The sequence below is a fragment of the Hetaerina americana genome, unplaced genomic scaffold, assembly GCF_022747635.1.
Source record: "Hetaerina americana unplaced genomic scaffold, ioHetAmer1.1.p SCAF_4, whole genome shotgun sequence".
Lineage (NCBI taxonomy): Eukaryota > Metazoa > Arthropoda > Insecta > Odonata > Calopterygidae > Hetaerina > Hetaerina americana.
This window is the reverse complement of record NW_027286985.1, coordinates 42,999,142-43,022,759: the sequence shown is the minus strand read 5'-3', so window position 1 is coordinate 43,022,759 and position 23,618 is coordinate 42,999,142. Positions and strand designations below refer to the sequence as shown.

The 23,618-nt window shown below is 37.5% G+C and overlaps 1 protein-coding gene across 3 annotated transcripts in view; it reads left to right on the top strand.

The window, feature by feature from the left end:
• Positions 1-23,618, top strand: part of LOC139691872 (uncharacterized) — a 694,584-nt gene that overhangs the window by 660,349 nt on the left and 10,617 nt on the right. For 2 of the 3 annotated variants that reach the window (XM_071589794.1, XM_071589792.1), the window contains exons 6-7: positions 9,149-9,385; positions 21,845-21,947. In XM_071589794.1, coding sequence (XP_071445895.1) covers positions 9,149-9,385; positions 21,845-21,947 — 340 coding nt within the window. The remainder of the gene's footprint in view (positions 1-9,148; positions 9,386-21,844; positions 21,948-23,618) is intronic. The other variant, XM_071589793.1, reaches the window with a different exon arrangement.

Below are 23,618 nucleotides of genomic sequence, written 5' to 3'. Positions count from 1 at the left end.
ACCTTAGCATACGCGAAAATTTGCACAAACGTTGTACTTAGCGTAACGTTCGCAATGGATTGGTTTTTATTTCACTTCGTTCCCTTTTTTGTTACAGTCGACGATACTCAAACTAATGCAATATCTCTTCACCATTGCCCTCTCTACCTTTTGGGTTCATCCGATGTGGAAATATGTCGACATCATATTGCAGGTGAATGGGTAGTGAGGTTTTCCTACTGTATAGTCAGGCTCGGAATACTAGTGCTTACTAGAAATAAGGGCCAAACAGCCGAAAACAGAGAAAATCGGAATCGGGAGTAGAAGGATTTAAGGAATTAAAGGTTAAAACTGTTTTCTTTCCTTTATTCCATGAAGGACTTTCCCTGAAACTCACTTTATCAGGTCGGAACTATAGATTACCGTATTTAAAAAGGACTGTAAGCCCATTCACCCTTGAATCAGCACACTCGATTGTCAAGTTGAGTTCTTTTGAAATGATTGCGGATGGGAAATATTCCAGCGGTAGAATATTAAAAGTGGTTGTTTCTTTCGTGGACTCTATAATAGGCTGAACTACTTTTATTTTCATTGGCGTACTAGCGGAACCCATTGTGGGCATCTTTGAGTCACTAAATGTTGCTAGATCGGATTCATGCGGCAACGCAACAACTATTTGCAAGGCATTGGGTCCCATGACGAAATTTCCTAAAAATTGGTATTCTCGCATTTTTAAAAGCGTTAAATTTTAACCAAAAAAAAACAATATTCCTTTCCTGTGTCCTTGAGGATTGAATTTACAGCATTTTTATCATGAAGTAGGAAAAATAGTCGCACGTCTGTGTTGGTAAAAATGTACTGTCTAAATACGAATAATAATTAATTACAAAGGAATTTAAGATAAAATAACTGATATCAAATACATGTACATTAATGAAGTCCTAAAGACGGTAATCCTCAACAGGGAGTGAAGTGGTATGGGGGAGGCGAGTGATGAAAATACGTCAAACCTTGTATTAATTCGCCCGCCTTGAGGTGACTTAATGTGTTCGCGTTCAGTTTTGGGCTCAAACCTGATCCACGAAACTACGCCTTTTAAAGCAGTTAAACTCCTCTCACGTTTATTCCCTGTGCAGTAATTTGAGTGAATTACGCTCTCATGACGGTTTTTTGTGTTTTCCCCGAGGTTTTCGTACACTAGCTCCGTAAAACCAATCCTCTTGGTGTATTTTGCTCCACGGAGAAGACTTACAAATTTCGTTGCGTACATTCACGTTATATATCTATGTAGTCCTGCTTTTTTTCTTGGTGGGGATTATCATGATACTTCAGAAATCTTTCATTTCATACAATTCATTTAATATTTTCGTTGTTATTCTATGATTTTACTATTTCCTCACCTTATTCACTCTATCCCCTTTATTGAAGAAGGCCCTAGTGTTGAACGTATACAGATAATTTAGAACTCCTGGGATGAAAATTATCCTTGAATAACTTCCTAATCTTAACAGTTATTTCTTTCTTTTTAACATTTTGACAGTTTTATCCCTTTGTTTTATCATCCATGTGTTAATAATAACATTAAATATCGGAACGCCAAAGTTCTTAATTCACAAATTTCTTGGAAAAATATTGTCATTAACAGTAGTAATGATGGCTGAATACAGTTAATTAATATGATATTAATTATTTTTTTGTTATAAAATCATTCCCCCAAAATGAAGTATGAGTTGGAAGGGGTAATCGTGTTGCACTGGGAAATTCTGAATTTGATTACATGAGGCGTTTGTTCAGTATTGATGTACAGGCTGTAGTGTTGTAACTAATGAACTTTTTACTATAAATCTGAACTTAATTTCGTTTATATTGAGCCAAGTCTCCTATTTAACACTTTAGTATTATAGTAGGACCTATTTACGTAGAACATGACGATCATGAAGGAAAGAGAGCGCAAGTGGAGAGGTAAAGAAAATGTAGGCTAAATTCTTGTGTGGAGCATTTCTGTAAGCACTTAGAAACGAAATAGAGGTCAATATAAAAAAGTTTAGAGGCTTTTAAGAAGTGGGTCTGAAGAAAGCGAGTGATTTTTAAAAGGCAAAAATTTAGGGAATGTTTGTTATGGTCAAGGGAGGAAGAAACCGAATTGGTGAGAGGGATGCGAGTACGGAATTCTTTAACAGATAAAAGTATCTTGAATGAGGTGATGGAAAGAATAAATTTAAGTAAAACATTTGAAAAATTTCTTCCCGTACGCGTAGCCCTCTTTAAACATACAAAGTGACAATAGCACTTGGGAAAGCTAATGATAATACCTTCAGTAACCCAGGTTATTGGAGTACTGTGCTAAAAAAAAATATGTAATATCGAAATAACTTTTCGTATAAAAAACACAGATGAGAAATATGTAGGAAGATGTCGATGGCGAGATTTGCATACTCATAAGAAATATCACCATTCTGAATAAATCTACGTCCCAGAATTTATATCCAAAATTAAAAATTTATAAAAATCGGAATTCGGCATTGGAATCTTAGCTTCCATGCTTGCGTCTCAAAAACCGTGTCAGGTGCTGGTGATGCGTACAAAAGTCTGGTTTATTGGTGATAAATGACCGGGAAGAAATGCACCGCTTATGGTGCTTTTCATATCATTGCAATGAAGACAGAAGATACAGGAAGATCAATCCTTCTAATTTTATCCAACCAGGCAAGATTCTTATATTTTTAAATGCTGGCTGAGCGTGTGTGAAAATTGGGTGAGTAAAGTAGAATACAGCATCATTGAGCCTTCCCGGTACGTTGGATTTTATTTTGTTATTGCGCCACTTCACATGCGTCCGTATTGCTCCCTAGGTCCATTCGCGCCATGTCAGGCATCTGATCAGACAAGAGTATTTTTCTGTGTGGGGAAAACCAACAAATCGCTATTTTAAGGGGAAGAGAACGACAACTCTGTACCCCTTGGTATGGGGAATATGGAGGACAGCTATCCTCCCCTCAACCTATTCCGACGGGCCTGAAATGTCATTCTGAGTGAATGTTATATTCCGACGTGAGACGTGAAGTATATGTATTGGAGAAAGGTTCCAAATATGGAATAGTTGAATTCCCAATATGAAGTGTGTGTATAATTTGTATGAAAAAATATGAAAGCTAAAAATGACATATATGTGTCGGGTGAATGAAGTGAACACGATACTTGATGCTGTCGCCCGACCTCATCGTGAGGGTTAAGTTCATTGAAACCTCCATTTTGTAAGGTTCACTTAATTACCTTTGATATAAAATAACTGAAAAATTATTGATAAAAACAAAGACTTCCTTCGTATGACTGGGTCATCAACTGTTTACAAATACATTTCTATTGCCTAATGAGTTGAAAATTATTTTCAAAGAATTGGAAATCCCTTGGCTTTTATGAATTTTCTGCGTACTGTATCACAATATACGAGGGCGGTTTCTTTCACTCTCCAATAAACCATAAAAAAAGACAAGTGAGAATGAAAAATTTATCTTATTACTAAAAGTTATGTATACTTATGGTTACGTTTTGACGTAACAACTGTGACGATTGAGGAATTTTTGTGCCTGTGAACAAGCTTTATAACACCATCTTCATAAAACGTTGGCGCCAAGGAATTTCAATTAGTCTTGACGTTGTCTTGAAGTTCCTCGTTGGTTTAAAAGCAATGCCCTCCAAGCAACTTCTTCAATTCAGGGAAAAGATGTAAGTCACCCGGCGCTCGGTCGGTACTGTGTGGCGGGTGATCGAAAATGTCCCATTATATTGATCAAGGAGCCGTTGGGTTGCACCTATACTGTAAGGAGTTGTCAATTCCAGTAGTCAGGATACCTCTACTTTTACTTTGAATGGCTCTCCGAAAACGTCTTTAAGTTTCACAATAAACAGCTGAATTAATTATTGTCCCCAGGTTCTTGAACTCAACAATCAACTCGCCTTTATGGTCCCAAAACACGGTAGCCATGGGAAATGTTCAAAAACCTTAAGCAAAGCATGAGCTTAACTCATAGACGTGTGATTCAGAAGCTTTTCAGCATATGAACTGAAGCAATTAATATGTTGAAAGAACACACTTATAATGAGTGAAATACATTCTTGAAAACAAGAGACATTTTGATCATAGTAGTTCATTACGAAGTACCCGTAGCGACTTCGTTTCCGTATATTTTGCTATCAGGATAGAGAAATAACTTCGAAGAATTTAAGAAGGGCTCTCTGATGCGTGCTGAGTATAGAGTAGCAGATTGCTTGGTAATGATATAGATAAAATTAAACAAGGCTTAACTCTTTTTTTGTAACCCCATAAGTATTGCACATCAACCTTTGGGTCAGCAGTTCACAGAGAAATGGAGTACTTATTTGGACAGGTTTTTAAAATGAAATTGAAAAATTACCTTTCCTATAGATGTTATGTTGGACATTGTCTTTGGTTGATGTTAAATGCAAGTGATATTAGTTTAGCTAATTATTTTTTCTATTCCAATTAAAGCTAAAAATGAGATTTTTAAGTTCTTTTAAATTTAGATATAATCAAGATAGCGTTTGTAAATGTTGGTATTCCGTATTAGGTACAATTTATTGAGCGAAACTCATAAATTTTCTCTTAAATTATTTTTATTATATCATCTATCCTAGACTTTAAATGTAAGGTAGACCTAATTCGTCTATGCCATAATCCAATAGATATATCTTCTATATGATGAAATAAATTTCATGTTTGAATTAATATTTTTTAATATTAGCTGAATTCAAAATTTGGCAACTTTCCGCCACTCTAATGAGTAGGATTTGTTTCTGGAGAGCGGAGTGATGACATTTCCACGCTCTTCATTTATTAATTGAAACGGAAAGCGGATTATTCATGTGGCGGTATCCCCGGTGTTGCGAGCGAGGATTTCCTCCTGCTCCACTTCATTTATTCAGTTTGAAAAAAAACAAAAAGCGTCTCTTTCCTTGTTTTTTTTCGAAAAAGGTACCTAACGCGGCCATTGGCTCACCGGAGGGATCCTCCTCTTTTTTTTCGAAACACACTCGCATCCCTGGCGTATCGAGCAGTCCCGCTCCCCCTCGACTCTTGTTCCGCACCCGTCCCATCGGACACTACTGTGGCGTCGGGGCGTCACCCCTTTCGATTTCTGTTTTCTAAATTCTCAGGGTCTGGGCTCTGGACCGGATTCTCTCCAGGGATACGTCGTCCTAGCGGAATCACCACTCTTTGAATATTTGATTGGCAAACGATGAAATAGCATTGTTACGCATTCATCTCTTAGGTAACCTTGCACAATAATTTCGCAAACACTTTTATTGGAGGGAGTGTTTCCTCAATCTCGCACCGCTTCATCCTCTCCACACGTCCCTCTCACCAGAATTCGTTTAACACTATTACCAGCTGTTTCTTATTGTTCTTGATTTCATTTAAAGTAGTATTCTCCTGTCATCATTAAATAGATCTGTTATTTCTTCTGTTTTGCAAGTTAAGCGTTTCGGTCTTCTGAAGTTCAGTATGTGATATTTTTTGTTGCTGGAGAAACTGCGTCTTTCTATCCCTCCTTCTAATTTGAGGTAAAAACCACCTAGTTAGTTATGCAAATTGATGGTAGTCAAGGTTGAAAATTGATTAACAAGTACCCTTAAACTAGTCTGAAATGTAAGATAAAACTTTCAATGTCTCATGCAGTGTAATATATGCAGGTAAATAGTACATCGTAATACATTTTCTTCCTATGATCCTTTTTTCTTCGTTTTCATTAGAGATGATTAGATAAGAAGTGTTGCTCCTAAGCAAAACCTTTACTGATTTGGTGATAGTGCAAACACATAACATACACATGTCAGCGGAAAACTTAGTGTTGAACAAGTGTTAATTTTACCCACCTCAGAGACTCTTGTTTGCGTTAAAAAGGAATTAGCAAAAATGAGCCATAACCACTTATACGATAGACCACCACCATGCCTAGATAAGTCATGCAGAATTGGAAAGCAAGACGGGGAAAATTTTATTGATCCATGGCCATGCAACCTTAAGTTGCATCTCCGATGCCACGGCATCATTGGTATCGCACGATGTGGCAACACAGCATGATTCTAGTTTCGAAGTCGGGAAGTGGCCAGGCTTAGCTCCGCTCACTAGCAGTACCTTCTTTTATGCGAGCGGATAGGATCTATTGGGGAGTAAAGTCGCGGAATAATGCGCGCACACCCGGACCCTCTCGATGTTTTCGTCGATTTCGCGATCGATCTCGCCGTTGAGGACTTCGTCAATGGAGGTTCAGTCTCGGTCTCCCTCTCCTCCTAGTTCCGTCAAACTCCTGCGACGGGCAGGATATAGATGAATTCATTTCCCGTGACACTGCAAGCGCACTAGGCACGTTTCGTGAGGGAAACCCCAAGTTCTTAAGATGGTTGAAGTGGTAGGTCGTTCAAATCCCTTCCTGCATAAGCGATCTTACCGTAGCCCACTTTATAAAGTGTTGCCTGGTCTTATGTGACCTGAAAATTTGTAGTAGGGAACGTACGGTAGGAAAATGACTCCCGACGCGAAAAGTAAACCAGCGAGGCGGTCTCTAGTCCCCTACCTTAATGCGGCCTCTAGTCGGTGGTACTTGCCTGCCCTGCTGGTCCTTGACTTTCCTTCCCTATATTGTCTTCCTTCTAATATTTCCGTACCCAACATTTAAAATTTCCTCGTGCATCTCATTGTCTAAAGATTTGAATTTGTCCTTTATTCTCTTTTCATCATCGTGAGCTCAGTTCCTTGCTTTTCATCTTCGTGTAATATCTTGCTCAGTTCTTTGCTTTTCATTTCCATGTGGAATGATACTCAAAGTTGTGGGAGAGTTAAATATACGTACCTGCCGAGGACAGGAAAATATATCTTTGTTAGTTCTAAATACGTATTCACTAATTTAATTCGGGATTACCCAAATAAACCTGAGAATTTTAATTATTATAATGGTTATTTGATCATCATATCGTGAAGGACTTGGATCAAAACTCTGCAGTCATAAGGTAAAAGGCATAAAACCATACTTACGTATGTCACCCATATTATTCCATAACGTCAGGTACCTTAACAACGCACAGAAAGATTGAGAGAGACAAACATCGGATGATATAAATTGTAAAAGCGATCTTAATGGCCGGAAATATGAATGTGAATTACATTTCCAGGAATTTTTATGGTCCTCCCATTTTTATCGTATCCCACCTTTTACTGGAATACAACGACTAATTGGCAATGAATGCCTGACTTTTCTCCCGTTACGAAAATAATGAAAACTGGACTGGGACGTCAATGTACTCGCATATTTTCTTTTGGAAGAAGTATAGTGGAAAGCTAATTTTAATGTATTTTTCCTTCTGCCGTTCCCGGGAATCTCAGGCCATGGGTGCCCAACCCTATCTACATTTGCCTTCCTTCGGATAAGAGTCATGAGTGGCAGGAGTTTTCCTTTGAGTCTATGTGACTGATTCGTTTCCATGCAGGTTGATCCGAGCAATCATGAGAAAATTTTCCAAGAAAAAGGGCTGTATTAAACGGACGAAAGATTTGATTTCTTACACATTAAGTTGAATGGATCGTTATTGCTAGTTCAAGAAGCAACTTGAGAATCAAACTGCGAGAATATCTATAAATATTAATCTTTTATTCTCCTATCAGCCCCTCTTATATGATCCACAGCTTATTGATAAAGTAAAGGTCATTCTGAATTTTAGACTATACTGCGTCGTATTTGTTATTTTAATGTTCTAAAAACTTCTAAAAATGACCAATATTGGTTCTAAATAATAACCAACCCATTAGCGCATAGTTTTTCGATAAATCCGAACTTAAGTCTAAAAATGTACTGCTCAGTATATATCTGCGTATGCTCTTGCTCTCTGGATACGGCGTGACTCAATATAGAAAGTGCTCTAGAATTTCCATTGATTTCACAATATATATATAATCACAGTCATCCACTGTAAATGCTCAACTATTCGGGATTGCAGTGAAATGTTTGCTCACGAGAAGATATTCTGTTTGTTCATAAAATTTTAGCGCGGAAAGTTTAAAACAAATATAACCGACAAACAAAGGTGTTTTAGTAATTTATTTTTGTTCTAGAGCAGGATTCACTCAGTTGCCTATTGCTATGTCTTTTAAACCCATCAAAAGGCGCAGGAAATACTACTTGTGAATAGCAGACAGAAAGTTTAATATGGAGCGCGTCAATAAGTCACTCGGTGTAATATATATATATATATATATATATTTATTTATTTATTTATTTAAGATACAGCGCAGTCCAATTTGGATGTGATGCAAAACTTGATTCATCATTCAAAACTTTTGAGAGCTTTGGTGAGCTATTTATTGTAAGGGTTCTGGCGTATTAATTAGTAATTTCTCATCAGTAAATGTGACTGATGCCTATTGACGACAGCAAGATGTTCTGCTCGAGCCTGAGTTGAGTTAACGCGGACTTCAGTTAAATTTCTCCATACAATGTCATCACCCCAAAATGTAATGAAATATGCTAATTAATTAAAGGGAAGGATAAAAACGATTATAGCCCAAAGCGGAGGAGATCATTCTACTGCTGTAATAGGAGAAATAATTTTTTCAAAATAATTGAAAATATAGAGGAATATAAACACAATTATATGATAAAACAGTAATATAATAGTATTATATTATATATGTACTATGTTATAAATATAACAATACAAAAATATTGCGCAAAAAATTGCTCTTTCACGTCTGATTCTTAAGGTTCCGAAACTGTTATCGGATCTAAAGAAGCAGTCGGTCTGTCATCATTGCGATTAAAAATTTTCCAAGCCTGAACTTTCGGCTTGGTTTCCATTGAATGAAATACCAGCGTTGTATGTATTCGATGAATTAATACAGATGCTGAAAATTACTTATTATTTTGAATGTTTTCAAATAAGAAAATTAAATATTTGATTTTCGTGATTTAATCTAACAAAGTGCAATGACTTCGTTTCCATGTGCACCATTTTAAGAGTAAAATGTGGTGGTAGAAAAATGAGCAATAAATCCATGTGCGTGGATTAGTGTTTTACGTCATAACACCTCGTGTGAGGATGCAACATGGTGATTGATAATTCCCTATCTCTCTCCTTATCTTTCGCCTTTCTCTAGGTTGCAGAGGAACGCCAAGGCAGCGGCGGACGTGGAGTACCCGGCCTACGGCGTCACGGGTCCCAACCAGGAGGCGTCGGCTGTGGCGGCCGCAGCGGCTGCGGCCTCCGCCGTCTCCCCCACCCCACACTCGGGGGGTTCCACGTCCCCGCTGACGTCCGGTGACCGGAGGCTGGCGCAGTCGGCACAGATGTACCACTACCAGCACCAGAAGCAGCAGATCATAGCCATGGAAAGGTTGGAGAGGCAGTTAATTTTACTTTTCTATTTTCACCCTTAAGCTTTTCAGCCAAAGAAAAATGATGCCCAATTTTAACATTTTCTCGTCTGTTTTAATTTATTACTGTGTACTTGTACAGAGAGTAGATTAGGAACTCGAATTTAGGCTTCCTTTAGCACTTCTTCCCCCGGACTGGAGACCTTTTTTCGGACGCCTGAAATGCCGTAGTGGTATGTATCAAAATGGCGTTGCATTTGTTAGTTAGAGGTGGTGCTGTTTTCATTGATGAGGAAAGGCCAGATAGCATGTTCAGTTTCAAATTATTTTAATAAGATGATGATTGAAATTCATAAATGCTCCACAACAAGGTCACGAGCAAATTGGCAAAACCGAAGTAGGACAAATGGTACATTTGGCTTCCTAGTGTTAAATGTTGAAACGGTTTTTTTTTGGAATATCAACTGAGTTTTTTAAAACATTCTATATAAATTACTATATGTACAAATAAGAAACGTAACAGTTACAACGACAATAGTATTTGTGGAGTCTTTAAGGAATTCTTAAGAAGTTCCCATAGAAATTACCTGGGGTTTATTTGATATTCTTGAGTTTTTATCAAATACACAGCTCTAGATGGGAAACGTAGAAAGAATTATTAAATTATTTCAACACTCCACTGGAGTTTGAAAATCCAGTAAAGTGATCTACGATGACTTTTGTGTGTTTGACGGTTGGCGCTCGTAGCATTTTGTGAACCATAAGTAATATTATATATTTAAATACCGATTAATTTCATTTTCATGTAAAACTGCAAACAATAATATCTAAATTTATAATTTTACAATCATAAAATATGATTAATATATAAAATTAAAATTTACCAGGTTATATATCCGACTTTATAATAGTCTTAGGCGTTCTTAGGTTGGAATTTTTTAGTTTTTCCAATAAAATATCGACATTCATATCGGAATATTTTACCCTTCTCTACGCTCATTTTAAAGGAACTAGAACAAGGAGCATAATACTCGCAAACCTTAAAAACGAGTGTAAATACGAAATTCCCCGTTATTGGCAAAAAAATAATCAAACCTTGACGGGAAAAAAGGTTTTTTGCGTAAAACACATATTTGAAACGTAACCAAACTAAATTTTTGAATTGAGTTAGAATTGGTGGATTGTAATAAAGTATAAAAAGATTGAAATTTTAGAAATGAGTTCATATTTTTGAATATTAGGTAAATAAAAATCCATTGCATTGAATCACTATTACTAAATAATGACGCGTACATTGACGTTGAAAGAGGGAAAAGCGTGTATTTCAAGAGTACCTCTATGATTTCTTTAGTAGTTATTTTGATTTTCTAACTGAAAATTTTCTAAGTTCTAACTGAATTTTCCGAATGGTTTTTACACGATTTATACAAATGTTTTGACACAATATATTTGATTTTTTTTGCTCAATGGAAATATTTAGCGGAGTACAAGGTCTAAAAATATTTTCACCTCAAATATCGCCTTCGTTGTTTTATAAGTTTAAAGGTAGCATTCATTTTGAAGATTACATCAATAGCAATTGTGACCGTGCATTGGGTATAGTTGAATGCATAAATTTTCAATTTCAATTTCATGGTAAAATACCAATGAAATATTCACGAGCGAAATAAAATCTTTTTTAAATCCGCCTACATTTGATTTCTGTCCATTATAATCATCGTAATTATTGAATAGTTGGGAGTTTGAGTGGGTGTGTTTATCTGCCGTACAACTTTAATCGGTCGATATGTGCTACCACAGCAGTGTTCTCTGTTTATTACCACGGTAAATTTCCGCATTTTTTTTCAATGGTATGAAGTTGTCGAGCAGATGGAGACCAAGGTAAAAATTGCATTTCAACACTCTAAAAATCGGCGTTAAGAACAGAAGTAAAAGGAAATATTTACTCCACTATTAACTCAGACACTGAACCATTACAGAACTTCAGATCAACCACAAAGTCAAGCTTTTGTTTATGATTTTTTATAACCCTACGGTTAAAAATCATTTGCTTGGCTCCCTTGACTGTCTTGTTACACTTTTGCTCTTAAATTATTATTCTAAGAAGAGTTATCGGGCGTTTTAACAGCACACTTAAGAGCAAACCAAAGGTGTAATTAATACCAAATAAAGAGGCTTTTTTTAAGTGCAGGGTCTTAATATCGTGCTTATTCACTGGATAGTTGCCCCGCAAATATACACACTACAGGATATTCTTCACTTGAAGACAAAGGTTCACATTAGAACTCCAATTTGAACCCGACCCGTTTCCAAAGTCCATTAATTCGAGAGCGTAGCTATAATTCTCTATTGCTATAAAATTTATTTACAAACTCCAACTCATTACATTAATTAATTTGCCTATAACTTCATTCACATTCACCCAAAATAGATAGGTAAGTCCAAGGGTTTTAAGAGATTAGTCTGTTGAATAAATAAGACCAGCTAACATTAATCTGATGAACTACTGTCTCACACGTCTCTTCAAAAAAGCTATGAAATCAAGCTGGCGTACGATATAATTTACGAAATATTTTTTCTTCAAACTTTTCTCTTTGATTGTCTTATTTTCCATCTCAGATATTCGCGAAATAATATTATTTCATTATGATAACGTATGTTATATTTTTATGTTACCATTGTTATTGGGAAAATGTTTGAGACAGCGAGGTATAGTGAGGAAAACGATAAGCATATTGGGTGGAATTAAGTAGGGTTAAAAGTATGCAGAACTAGATGTGGAAAAAAAGGATTTTCTTCTTGCAAAAACTTGGTGGGAAACCAAATGTTGACTCAGGGAAAAAACCAGCATTCTCACACGAAAAATGTACATTTATTGCACATTAGGCCGACAAGTTCTACCATTAAAAAAAACTCCGGGTAAAGCTAATTTTATTTGATTGACCAAGATAATACAGCGGAGTGTTTTTAAAAAGAACATTTGCAGCATTGTAATATTTTCCACTTCTTATGGCTCATCAGTTATTGTTAAAATAGAAAATATGTAAAGAGGGAAGGTCTCATCCACACAGCGTACCATTTCCATAAATTTTCCTCCTTCAATTACTATTATTTGAGGATATTTTGTTTGCCTGTACATTTACGTACTCTTCCCTTTTAAAATGTCATCATCACTTAAATTCTCATTTTTATGGGAGTTTTTATCTGCTTATTTATCGTTGTCGGTATTTTTGGGGAAATCATTTGGAACCATCTCCTCTGGACGTGGCTCATATTGTTTCTATTAATGGTGGCGAGGAAAATTCTGCTTTTTATTTACGCGGTAAATTATTCCAACTAACTTTTCCCTGTCGTATGAACGTAGAAGACGTCTTTATTTTGCGTCGCACGGCCAGGCTGCGTGCTTTCTTAGTATGCCGTTAAGCAGCCGTGGTAACTATGTTCCCCGTCCTAATTGGAAAGTTAAATTTGTGGAATTTCAATCCCGACTCAGTCCATTTAACGGTCTAATTCATGGGTGCAATTACGATAACATTGCCAATATCCAGTTTTGTCCGTGATATGTGAGAATTGGGACGTGTTTGTACGAACAAGGAGGTTAATGCTACAGTGTAGCGTCGATACTACATTCGAAAGAAATCTTGGGTGCTATGTAATTGGGAATGACACAGGCAATAGGATCGTTTCGTATTTAAACTGAAGCCGTGAGCATACGTTTATGTCGCATTCTCGTGGGTATTAGTGGAATTTATTCCACATGAAGGCGGTGATAGAAAGAATAATTCTGGGATAGCAAGGTATGTGGAGAATAATAATAAGCTTTTGGGTGAAATTAAGGGAGTAAGTAATTCACATCAAAAGTACAAGCTATTGTAATATGAATGGATTAAGGACATTTTTATTATGTTATTCAGCGTAAGGTTTATGAGTACAATAGTTTTCAGTGCTGGGGTTAATCGAAAACCCACCATAACGTAGTGGAATACTGCTAATAATAATAATACATGAGTGGTAAATACCGTAGGGAATGAAAAATAGCTGATGGAATTGCGTCGGATCGGATCCAAATAATTTTCTGCCTCGCCTCGGGGTGCCCTCTCGCCCTTGGGGTGTCCCGGATGGGTGAGGAAAATTGAACGGGTTCGGGGAGACAATGGCCCGCAAATTACCTGCCAGGGACAGGGATCGAACCCGTCAAGAGACGCGTCTCCCGCCGCCGCAGACTTTCCCATCGACGGATCCGAAGCGGGACTCAATTTCGGCCAAAACTCTGCTCTCTGCGCACGGATCCGCGAGATCGTTAAAAACGACGGCGTTTGGACGATGAAAAAATTGTCTCTCGACCTCCCAGGACTTTAAGTGCGACCCATAAACGCCTTGAAGACGTTACCCATAGTCGGGTTTCGTGTGCGCATTTTATATCGTCTGCTAGTAGTTCGCACTCCCATTCAATACTTTTCGGAGATTGTGGAACCTGTTTTATACAAACCCTTGCGCGCTATCCAGTTCTCTTTCCTGCTTTGTAAGAAATTCTGTACCATGATATTATGTCGTTAAATTCCAACCCTCTTAATCCTTTTTTTCCTCATTTCTTCTTTCCAATAGTCTTGTCCTTGCTTCCTCCCCCTTTCCTTTTCATCCGTTCTTTAAATCCCATGCTACATATTAAAATGACTCATTCTTATACCCTGCATACCTTCTACCTCCCTTCATTTCACCCAAAATACCTACAGCGTTCGTCCGGAAAATAAGTGTACTGATTTTTTCCCGCCGCTCCAGGCGCGCCCAGCACCGCTCTGACGGGCTGCGATTGGAGGAGGGTATGTTGGCAAGCGACGCTGAAAAAGGCAGTCGGCTCTGAGCTGTGGTGTAGTGAGGAGCTCTGTTAACGCGAACCTCCACGCTCGACCCACCTCACGGAACACGATGCCGAAGTTTTTGGAGCAGCGTTATTCCATCAAATTTGCGGTAAAGCTTGGGAAATCGTCTACCGAAACTGTCGGTATGATTAACCAGGCTTACGGGGAGTCAGCCATGTCCAGAAACATGATCTTTCGGTGGCACAAGATGTTCGTGGAGGGCAGAGAAGAGGTCGACGACGAACCACGGCCTGGACGCCCATCAACGACACTCACCGACGAAATTGTGCGGAAAGTTCGCGATGTACTGAACTCTGATCGTCGTCTTAGTGTTCGGATGATAGCAGAGCAGTGTAATGTGCCAAAAACAATAGTGCACGAGATTATTAGGGAGCAATTACAGATGGGAAACATCTGGCGGCTGCATCACGACAATGCGCCGTCTCACACCGCGCTTGTCGTGTCGGACTTCTTGGCCAAGCACGGCGTGGCAACGCTGCCGCACCCGCCCTACAGCCCGGACTTGGCACCACCGGACTTCTTTCTGTTCCCGAAGATAAAGAGGAGTTTGAAAGGAACGCGATACGGGACTTTGGACGCCGTCAAAGAGGCCGTGACGACGTGTCTTCGAGAGGTTCCCGATGATGCCTTCGCGGGAGCGTTCCAGGAATGGGAACGCCGCTGGAACAAGTGTATCGACTCACAAGGGTCCTATTTTGAGGAATATTAGCTTAAGATATGTAAAAGTGTAATAAATTTTTTTTCCTGAGCTCAGTACACTTATTTTCCGGACGAACCCTGTATTGTTTTCCTACCTTTGCCTCGATTTCCCAGCACTCTCCCCTTTATCACCGTCTTCGGCATCCGATTGTCTCTCAGTACTTACTGTATCTGCTTGTCTTGCCTTTTAGAATTTCTCCCAATATCCTTTTCTTTTGCCTTCCCATGCCTTGAACTTCATCGTTGGTTTTTATATCCGTCTATTTTAATTTTCCCCACCTCTCAAAGGTCTTCAACATACCTGTCTAAGCTTAAATTAATACGCTTTTCCTCCAGCTTCAATGCCCAACTTCCAGAGCTATATAAAAAATGATGCTTCATATTAAAATTTTACTTTCCTTTAATTTATATATTTTCTTATGGTGTCTGTCATCAACTCCCGCTCCTTTGTAAACACTCCTTTACTTAACGCAACTCTGATTTTAATGCCCCCACCACTCTACCCGCCCTCATTCAAAACATTTTACGAAAAATTCGAACTGTTTTACATGGTCTTATATATGTCCCTTTATTTTTATGTTTTTCTTAGCCTCCTCATGTCTAGAAAATTTCATTATTTTCTTAAGGTTAAAAACTCCTCCCATTCCCATCACACTGATTCGGTAGTGCGCTGAACAATGACTAAAACCCTTTGGCTGAGTAGTTAAATAACGCCTCCTCCCTTCCTACTAAACTTTGTTATTTTTTCACCCTTCCGTCTATAAAACCCATAAAAAATATGGGAACCACAGATGTTTCAGTCTTTATTTATTTATTTACCGCCAAGTCCACGTTTCATAACATCTTGGCGCCCTTACCAGGCATACTGATTAAGTATACAGGCATATTTTATGTTGTCCATGTCTATTAATATCCAATTTGGAGGAGGGGTTATAGTGGGTCGTTTGGACAAATAGGTTAAACGATACGACAAGATTATATGGCTTTCTCCCATTACTTAACATCAATTTTACGTCATGCTGCCCCATCACATAACGCCTGACACTGTTGAAATTAGCAACCCCGTGGTTTAGTTCCATCTGGTGGCAGAACCCGAACCCAATAATGACACCACGATATGCATTAATGCTCCCATGTGTCGTTTTTTTCATTTCTTTCGCGCCGATCGTTTTTTTTTTTGGTTGAGCGTTGTCGTCAAAAAAGAATTTTACGAACAAGGGTAATTCACAAGAAACGAGGCGCTTTCGTGTGCTAGAACTACCCCCTCCTGCCCTCCGAAATATTCCGCATCGGAGTACTTTCGCAGCTGTCCGCGGGCGTGTTTGAGAGAAACAGGTGCATTTGCACGACACATGATTTATGCATGGAGTGGCGGCAGAGCGAAGCAAATGGCGGGGAAGAGTTGTTAAAGGAAAAGAGAGAAAAGGAAGGGGTTTGCGGCGAACAGAGATGGAAAGGTTGAATTCAATGCAGGTAAGAGGACAACGTCATAGTGAGTGATACTGACGGTGGCAGGAAATCTAATGTTATCGTCCATTTCCGATGTTTTTTCTGAATAATCTAACACTTAATGTATCTTTCTAAGGAAGAATACTCGGATATGTATTTCTGAGATTCATTGGCTTAAATGTCGCATTATTTGGCCCATAAATCCGGCAAAGACCACCGCGAGCACCCTATCTTTGCACTTGATTCGGCATTATTGGTTCGAATTCCAAGTAACGACGGGAGAGGCCGCGGCAGACATTTTTAACGCAGTCATCAGCTAAATGTGTATTACAATGCAAAAATTTCAGAGTGTAAAAATGAGTCACCTTTACCGGAATTCGAACCCATGTCCCTCGATGCCAGGCCGAGTGCTTGAGCTATTTAAGCTACCGAGGCTCTTACACTCCGAGATTTTTGGGGCTTGAAAGGAACAAGATGTTGTGAAGGAATCTCGAACGGTACATACAATGTCACAGGTATTCGTATTCGTGTGCGATGCGCCACAATCCAAGAGGTGAAAGATAACTTTAAACACTAGGTGTGTTTTACCTTTGACAAATTCCAATAATTCCTGCGGGAGATACAGAGTCATCCGCTAAATGTGCATTACAATGTAACAATTGTTTCTTTCAATCCCCCAAAATCTCGTAGTGTTATAGGAAGCCTCGGTAGATCAACTGTCTAAATTACTATACCGGGCATCCGGGAGGGATTTGGGTTCGAATTCCGGTCGAGGCGAATGTTTTTTACACTCTGAAATTGTTGTATTATTTTTTTGTCCTTTTTTTTTGATTAGATTATATTTTAATTCTTAGCAAGAGCCGTGAATCATGAGGTGATCATTTGCAGAGATTAATTAAAAAATAAAATAACTAAATTAGTAAATTTTAAAAAATAATTGAAGGCGAAGAATTTCAAAACTGCGAATATCCAATCAAAAAATTTATAATGGCAAATTGTGGATCCAAAAAAATTTATCCGACGAAGATATTTATTCAAAATATATTCAAGCGTATGGGGAATGGCAATTAAAATGCAAGGAGGTTTTTCACGAAAAAAAGCGTGTGGAAAATCTCCGATAATTTCCTTAAACACGAATCCCATTATAGTACTTTAATGGAAAAAATATATTTGACCGACTTTTACCTGTTCAGTCAATACCCTTTCCTCACGCATTGACCTCTTATCCTGGCTTCTTTCAACCCCCACCGACTCAATCGAATCCCATTCCCTGATCAACATGCTCCTTTCCCCTGATATGCCTTCCTTTTTCCCCAAACGTCATATCGATTCTCCGCTACCCTCGCCATTCCAATTTGTGCAAACCTATCCCCACAAGCATTATTTATGTATGCATATGCTGAGGGTTTTACTTCCCTTCCTTTCCTTCTATTGACGTAAGTTTTATTGCGCACCCAACCTACCATTTTGAGTTTTACCTTTAAATGATTGAACTCGCACACCTTATCTCGCCTGATATGGTGAATTTTCTCCCGAAAGTCATCGCCCGTCTTCCATTCCAGATTATTCATTTTCAAGCGGAAACTTTTTATGTATAATTTTATTGGGGTGAAATAGACTAAATTTACGGATATCATCTCTGGGAGCAATGTATGAAGATGAAAATTGAAGCATTTAGCAGCTACACTACATTACGAGTTATTTTAAATAGAATGCCTATCTGAAGTTTGTGGAGTTCTAAAACCGCAATGTATAAGTTATATCCTATTCTTATGCTTGTCAATTTCTAAATAGTTTGCAAAACTCTAGACTAACAACTTTCATACGCTGTTACTCAAAATATTTTGTTCATTTAAACGTTTTCTATGATGCCCCACAATTAAGACGATTATATGTCTACCTGGAAATTTTCACCCGATATGACGCAATTGACATTATTTGAATGTTTTTTTATCTCAATCAAGTTTTCATCCATTTCTTCTATAGAAATAATTGCGAAATGTAAAAAGTGAAATGATGATGAAGCAGATATAACTGCGGTGCAACTAGCGGGTCGCATAATTATGCGGATCTGCAAGGAGTCAAAATATCAAATTAAGTCCAAAGAAAGTTCAATTTTTGTACTTTTTTAAAATGAATATTAAGTTTTCGTGGGTTCCTTAACGTGAAATAAATGAAGGCAGGCAAAATAGGCAATTGAACCTCACGAACAATAGAACTTTTATTACGCGCTCTAGTTAGAACATTGGTTTAGATACACTATTCGACCTATTTAAATAATATGTTCATATGGATATTTTTATTAGAAATATTTACGTTTGTGATATGCTTATGTTTAATGGATATGTTTTAGAAGTGTCCGTCAAATTTCTTACACTGCATTCTCTAAGTTACCTATTGAATTTGATACATAAATTTTCTTTCGTCTCTTAGCAAAACTTGTATTCGATTCACCTCCGTATGGTGAATTAAAGGTGTTGTGTTCATCTTCAAACGAATGCTCTTTTCAAAGGTTCGTAGTGTGATCAAATGAGCCTAATTTGATAATATTAATGTAGAATACGACTCCGAATAGGCTTTCTTTAATTCGACAAACATGAATATGATTTAAATAAATTGTGGATAAAAAATATTAAGATTCCGCATGGTATTCTATTGCCTGTACAAGGATGGTATTGTTTGAATTTGAATCCGTGCCTCTGTTTCAATCACATATGCTCTAGTTTCGGATTTCTATTGGACAAAATGTCCTGTCGATGATGGAGTGAACTTCTGATTTCGTAAGCTCTATCTTATTAACTGTCAATTTTCAACGAGAAACGCTTTGAAATTTTAAATATTCTCCTCACCACTCGACTGTATGCACTACAATATTAGTCACGAGCATAATTTAGCTCAGAGCGAGAGCCCGCGGTGATACAGCTGTCGTCGCGTGGAATTCACGTGTCCTTCTCCGCTATCGCACCCTCCCTGGGGTTTATTGGTGCATAAATTCCGACCCCTATATTGGAATCGAGCAAAAATGCATGGAATGTCAGACGCGGATGGCCCTTGATCACACAATATTCTCTCGTGTCCTGGGGGAAACATTTCTGTGCATCCATCTTCATAAATAAAATGCATATAAATATAGTTCGGCGATATCAAGTCACTTAGATCAATCGCAATTTTTTTAACCCAATATGTGCACATGTGAGGCATTTTTAAGTTCACGTAAGTCTCGTAAATGAACATTAATGAAAGCTTTTACAATGAGGTCCAAAAAAAATTACCCAAAGAAATTGTATCTTTCACTCTGAACTGGGAAGAAAAAAACAATGGAATTGCTCATACAATTGTGGGTGTATATCTGGCAAGGCTTAGAAATGGCAAAATATAATTTCAGGGTCTAATTAATGTGTAAACATTGACGTTTGAGTACATAATAATACTTTGGATAATGTAGAGCTAACAGGGAGTCCTACGTGTTTGTCGGCCCGTTTTATGGAACATGGAAAAAGCAAACAAAATATGCTGGTATGTTACCATTTTCAACGAAGTATCTATGCAGCAGAATTGTTAAATTTCCCGACGAATGTTTTAAAACGTATATTGGCTGAACGGAAGTCATTTATTTTGCAAATCGTGTGCAAATTTGAGATTTTAAGATCTTTTAAAATCCAAAATACGACGATCAATTCATGCAAAAGTAATTAATCTTCATTTAAATTTCCCAATTCCTTTGGAAATTGTCATCAACATTTGACATATCTACCCAAAGAGTTTAAACGTGGCTCTAAACTTTCATTTTTCTGAGCAACTCTGGTCCGTTATACAAGTGTTTCTATACCACCAATTCTTTCTAATAACGTGGGCACATTATTCTAGGGTTTCCTGCCCGTGTCGGAGTTTTAGGCTAAACGTCTCCATAGGGCGTTGAACGCTAAAGGTTGGGGAGAAGGAAAGTGAGAAATCCGGCGTTGGAACCGATCTACACTTATTGAATTTTATATAGGATACACAGATGAAAAACCCTTTCAACGGATGACGTAAAGAACTTATCGCTCGCTCCTAGCCTTCAAGAAATAGATTTTAATCTTCATTTAGAGGATAAATGTCGGAGTAGAGAGTGATATTATTGATAGGAAGTAACTTTAGAGTTCAGATCATCCCTTTGTCACAACTGTACGAGAACAAATTAAATGCAACTTTTTAAATTTTACATGAAATAATTGTATTCATACATGCAAGACATCAATTGCGGCACAAAATTCGGTACACTGTCAACTGAAAAGTTAGAATTTTAAAAATAAAATTAGCAATACATTGTCGAGTAATATAGAAAATTAAAAACGTGAATTCAAAGGTCATGCACAGAAATATTGGTATGTAGAGTTGATGGAAACATTAATAATTTGTGCTTTTAATCTTCATCAATAGGTGGCCAAGTCAAGAGCATGACCGCTTGAAGTGTTAAGGTGAATACCGCGAAATTACAACCGGTAAATTACCTGCTTACGTTCTAAACCACAGAATAGTTGTTAACAGATGAAAACGGTTCAGCTCAGCAGAATAACCGTGAAAAATAGTTGATCGCCATCTGATCTGTCTGATTATCAACGCCAACTTGTTAGAACACCCCGGGTTCCTCATAAAAGAGTCAGTATTTGGTGAATCTCGAAAGAAAAATACTTTCCAAGCTCTGTAGTCAACACAAGTCGCAGTCATTTATTAGAGCGACTGCCATTACGAGTCATCGTATCAGATCTATTATTTTTTTATTCAGTGCCACGGTGAAAAATCAAACCGTTTGTGAATTCGTGGAAATGAAGAAAATATGCTATCCCACAGTTTTTTTAAGCACATTTTACGACCAAATTTATCACAATAGGGTATTTTATGACCACGTTTTATCAGAAGCTGGCTTTTTAAGGCTTGACCGATCGCATGTTGCCTGAATAAATTCATGGGAATTCAAAATACATTTTATCGCCATGGAAATCATTGACTTGGTCAAAATTACTCCCATAACTTTGCCCTAACTATTTATTCAAATTAAATGAATATGACAGTATCAACCCAATTGGTTAACGGGTCGTAGATTTCAGTTTCGTCAGAACCGCTGGCCAAAATTGATATATCCTGTGTGATAATTAATGCTCCTTTCCAATCCGCTGTATACCTACCAAATTATACCCAAACTTAATAAATTAGAAACATAAATCTTTTTATGAAGTTACGTCAGTGTTGTTTAGTAGTCTTTCCAGGTGGTAAGTACAGTTTGATGGTCAATCATTCGGTCCGATTAATCAGTCAACATAACATTTTCCACACTTGAATTGATTAGCAATAAATTGTAGTGTTTTATGGCAAACCGGTCATTCTATTAACCAGAAATTCACTCCAAATAGCGATCCTAAATATAGAAACATGCGTGTCTCATACATTCGTCTTCCTTCCTCTCTCCCGCAGCAGGGCTTCGAATGAGCGACGAGGTTCCGTGTCTGAGGTGGACAGCGAGGAGGAGAACGAGGAAGGGGACTACACAGTGTACGAGTGCCCGGGACTAGCACCGGTAAGCAAACCCACTCCAAGGCTGAGATATTTTCCATGCCGACACCACCCTCCGCATATAGCACGCACGCACGCTTTACGTCCTGCGGTGTGTGCAATTCGCTTCACTCGCGTGAAACCCCATCGTACAAAGTAATTTCACCTCAAAGTAATCCCATATCACTGAAATTATAGTAATAAATTTGTACGATGAGGTTTCACGCGATATATATATATATATATATATATATATATATATATATATATATATATATATATATATATACTCTTATAGCCGAGTATTAATGGCTCAGTGGCCGGCAACAATTGGTTTAAAATGTATATTGTATCTATGATCGTTGCCTTTACAAAAATTTAAATAATACATGTTATCTTACACTCATGGTTTTCATAAATTAATACTTACTTCCCTATTTTAATTTTAGACAATACATTCGTGATCAGTTCAGAGCACGCCAGATTTTGACAATCGAGAACTATCAATATCAAAGTTGGAAGTTTGAAAACTAGCTTTGTACATGGGCTTAAAGTAACCTAACCCTGAAAATTCAATTAAGAATTCTTTTTTTCATTTGATCAAGTAACTTGCCAGTTAGCAAAATGTATAGTTATTCGCATGATTTAGTATTCACTCCTTTAAAATCCTCCTCTTTACCCTGTGGTTAAAAAAAAATAACAGCATTGTGTCATAGCATCAAATTTTACATCTTGGTCCACTTTTAAATTTTTATCAAAAGTATAATCAATTTGTAAAAGTACCCGATTATTTTTAAACAATGCAATTGATACTTGTAATTGAGTGCTAATGTAGAAGAGCAGCCGCAAATGAGCCCAGTAACTTTTTTCGGTAATCTTACCACCTCTGTTAATTTTTCGCTCTTTGACCTCAAAATTTAAATTAAATAATGCTGAATCATTTCATAAAATCCATTAATTTAATATAAATGTATAATGTACTGTGCCGTCTGAATGAGGAAACGATTACTGATGATCACTTTTTTAACTTCATATTATAATTCCGTAAACCCATAATGGGACTCATATGAAAGCAATCATGAAAGGTCCATGGACGATTCCATATAAGTAATTGTAAAAATTTGACATCTCCCCCTGAGGTCTGTAAACCACAGACATGCTTTACGATGTGTTTTCATAGATAATTCACCTTTTAAAAACTTACATCTCCCCGGACATCTTCCAGCAGAATCGTCGATGGTCGCTTCCAACAGGGGCACTGCACCTTTTTTATTGATACAATTGAAATTCTATTGCCATGGTAAAATTATTTGCCTTAGCAGGAACAAAGTTTTCTTCTAAAAGTGCATTAAAACATAAAATTCATTTTACCACGAGAAGATAAATCAAGATATTCCATCAATAATTAGTCAATGACGAATGCATGGATACACAAAATGAGTCAACTCCACACGAAGAAACCAGCATATATTCCTTTCGGCTCGAATCTTCCGTGGGAAGGCGAGAATAGTGCCAAACAGGTGTCGCTTTCTTGGCGTCGTGAATAAGCGGAAGAATATTATTGTTTCATTTAATCCCTGTCAATTCAGTGCAAATTTATAATTAAATTATATTGATTTTCGTTTATAATGGAACATCTGCGGAGTTTCCAAAAGAAGTGATCTCATTTTAATCTGAAATTAATTGCTTGCTTTCC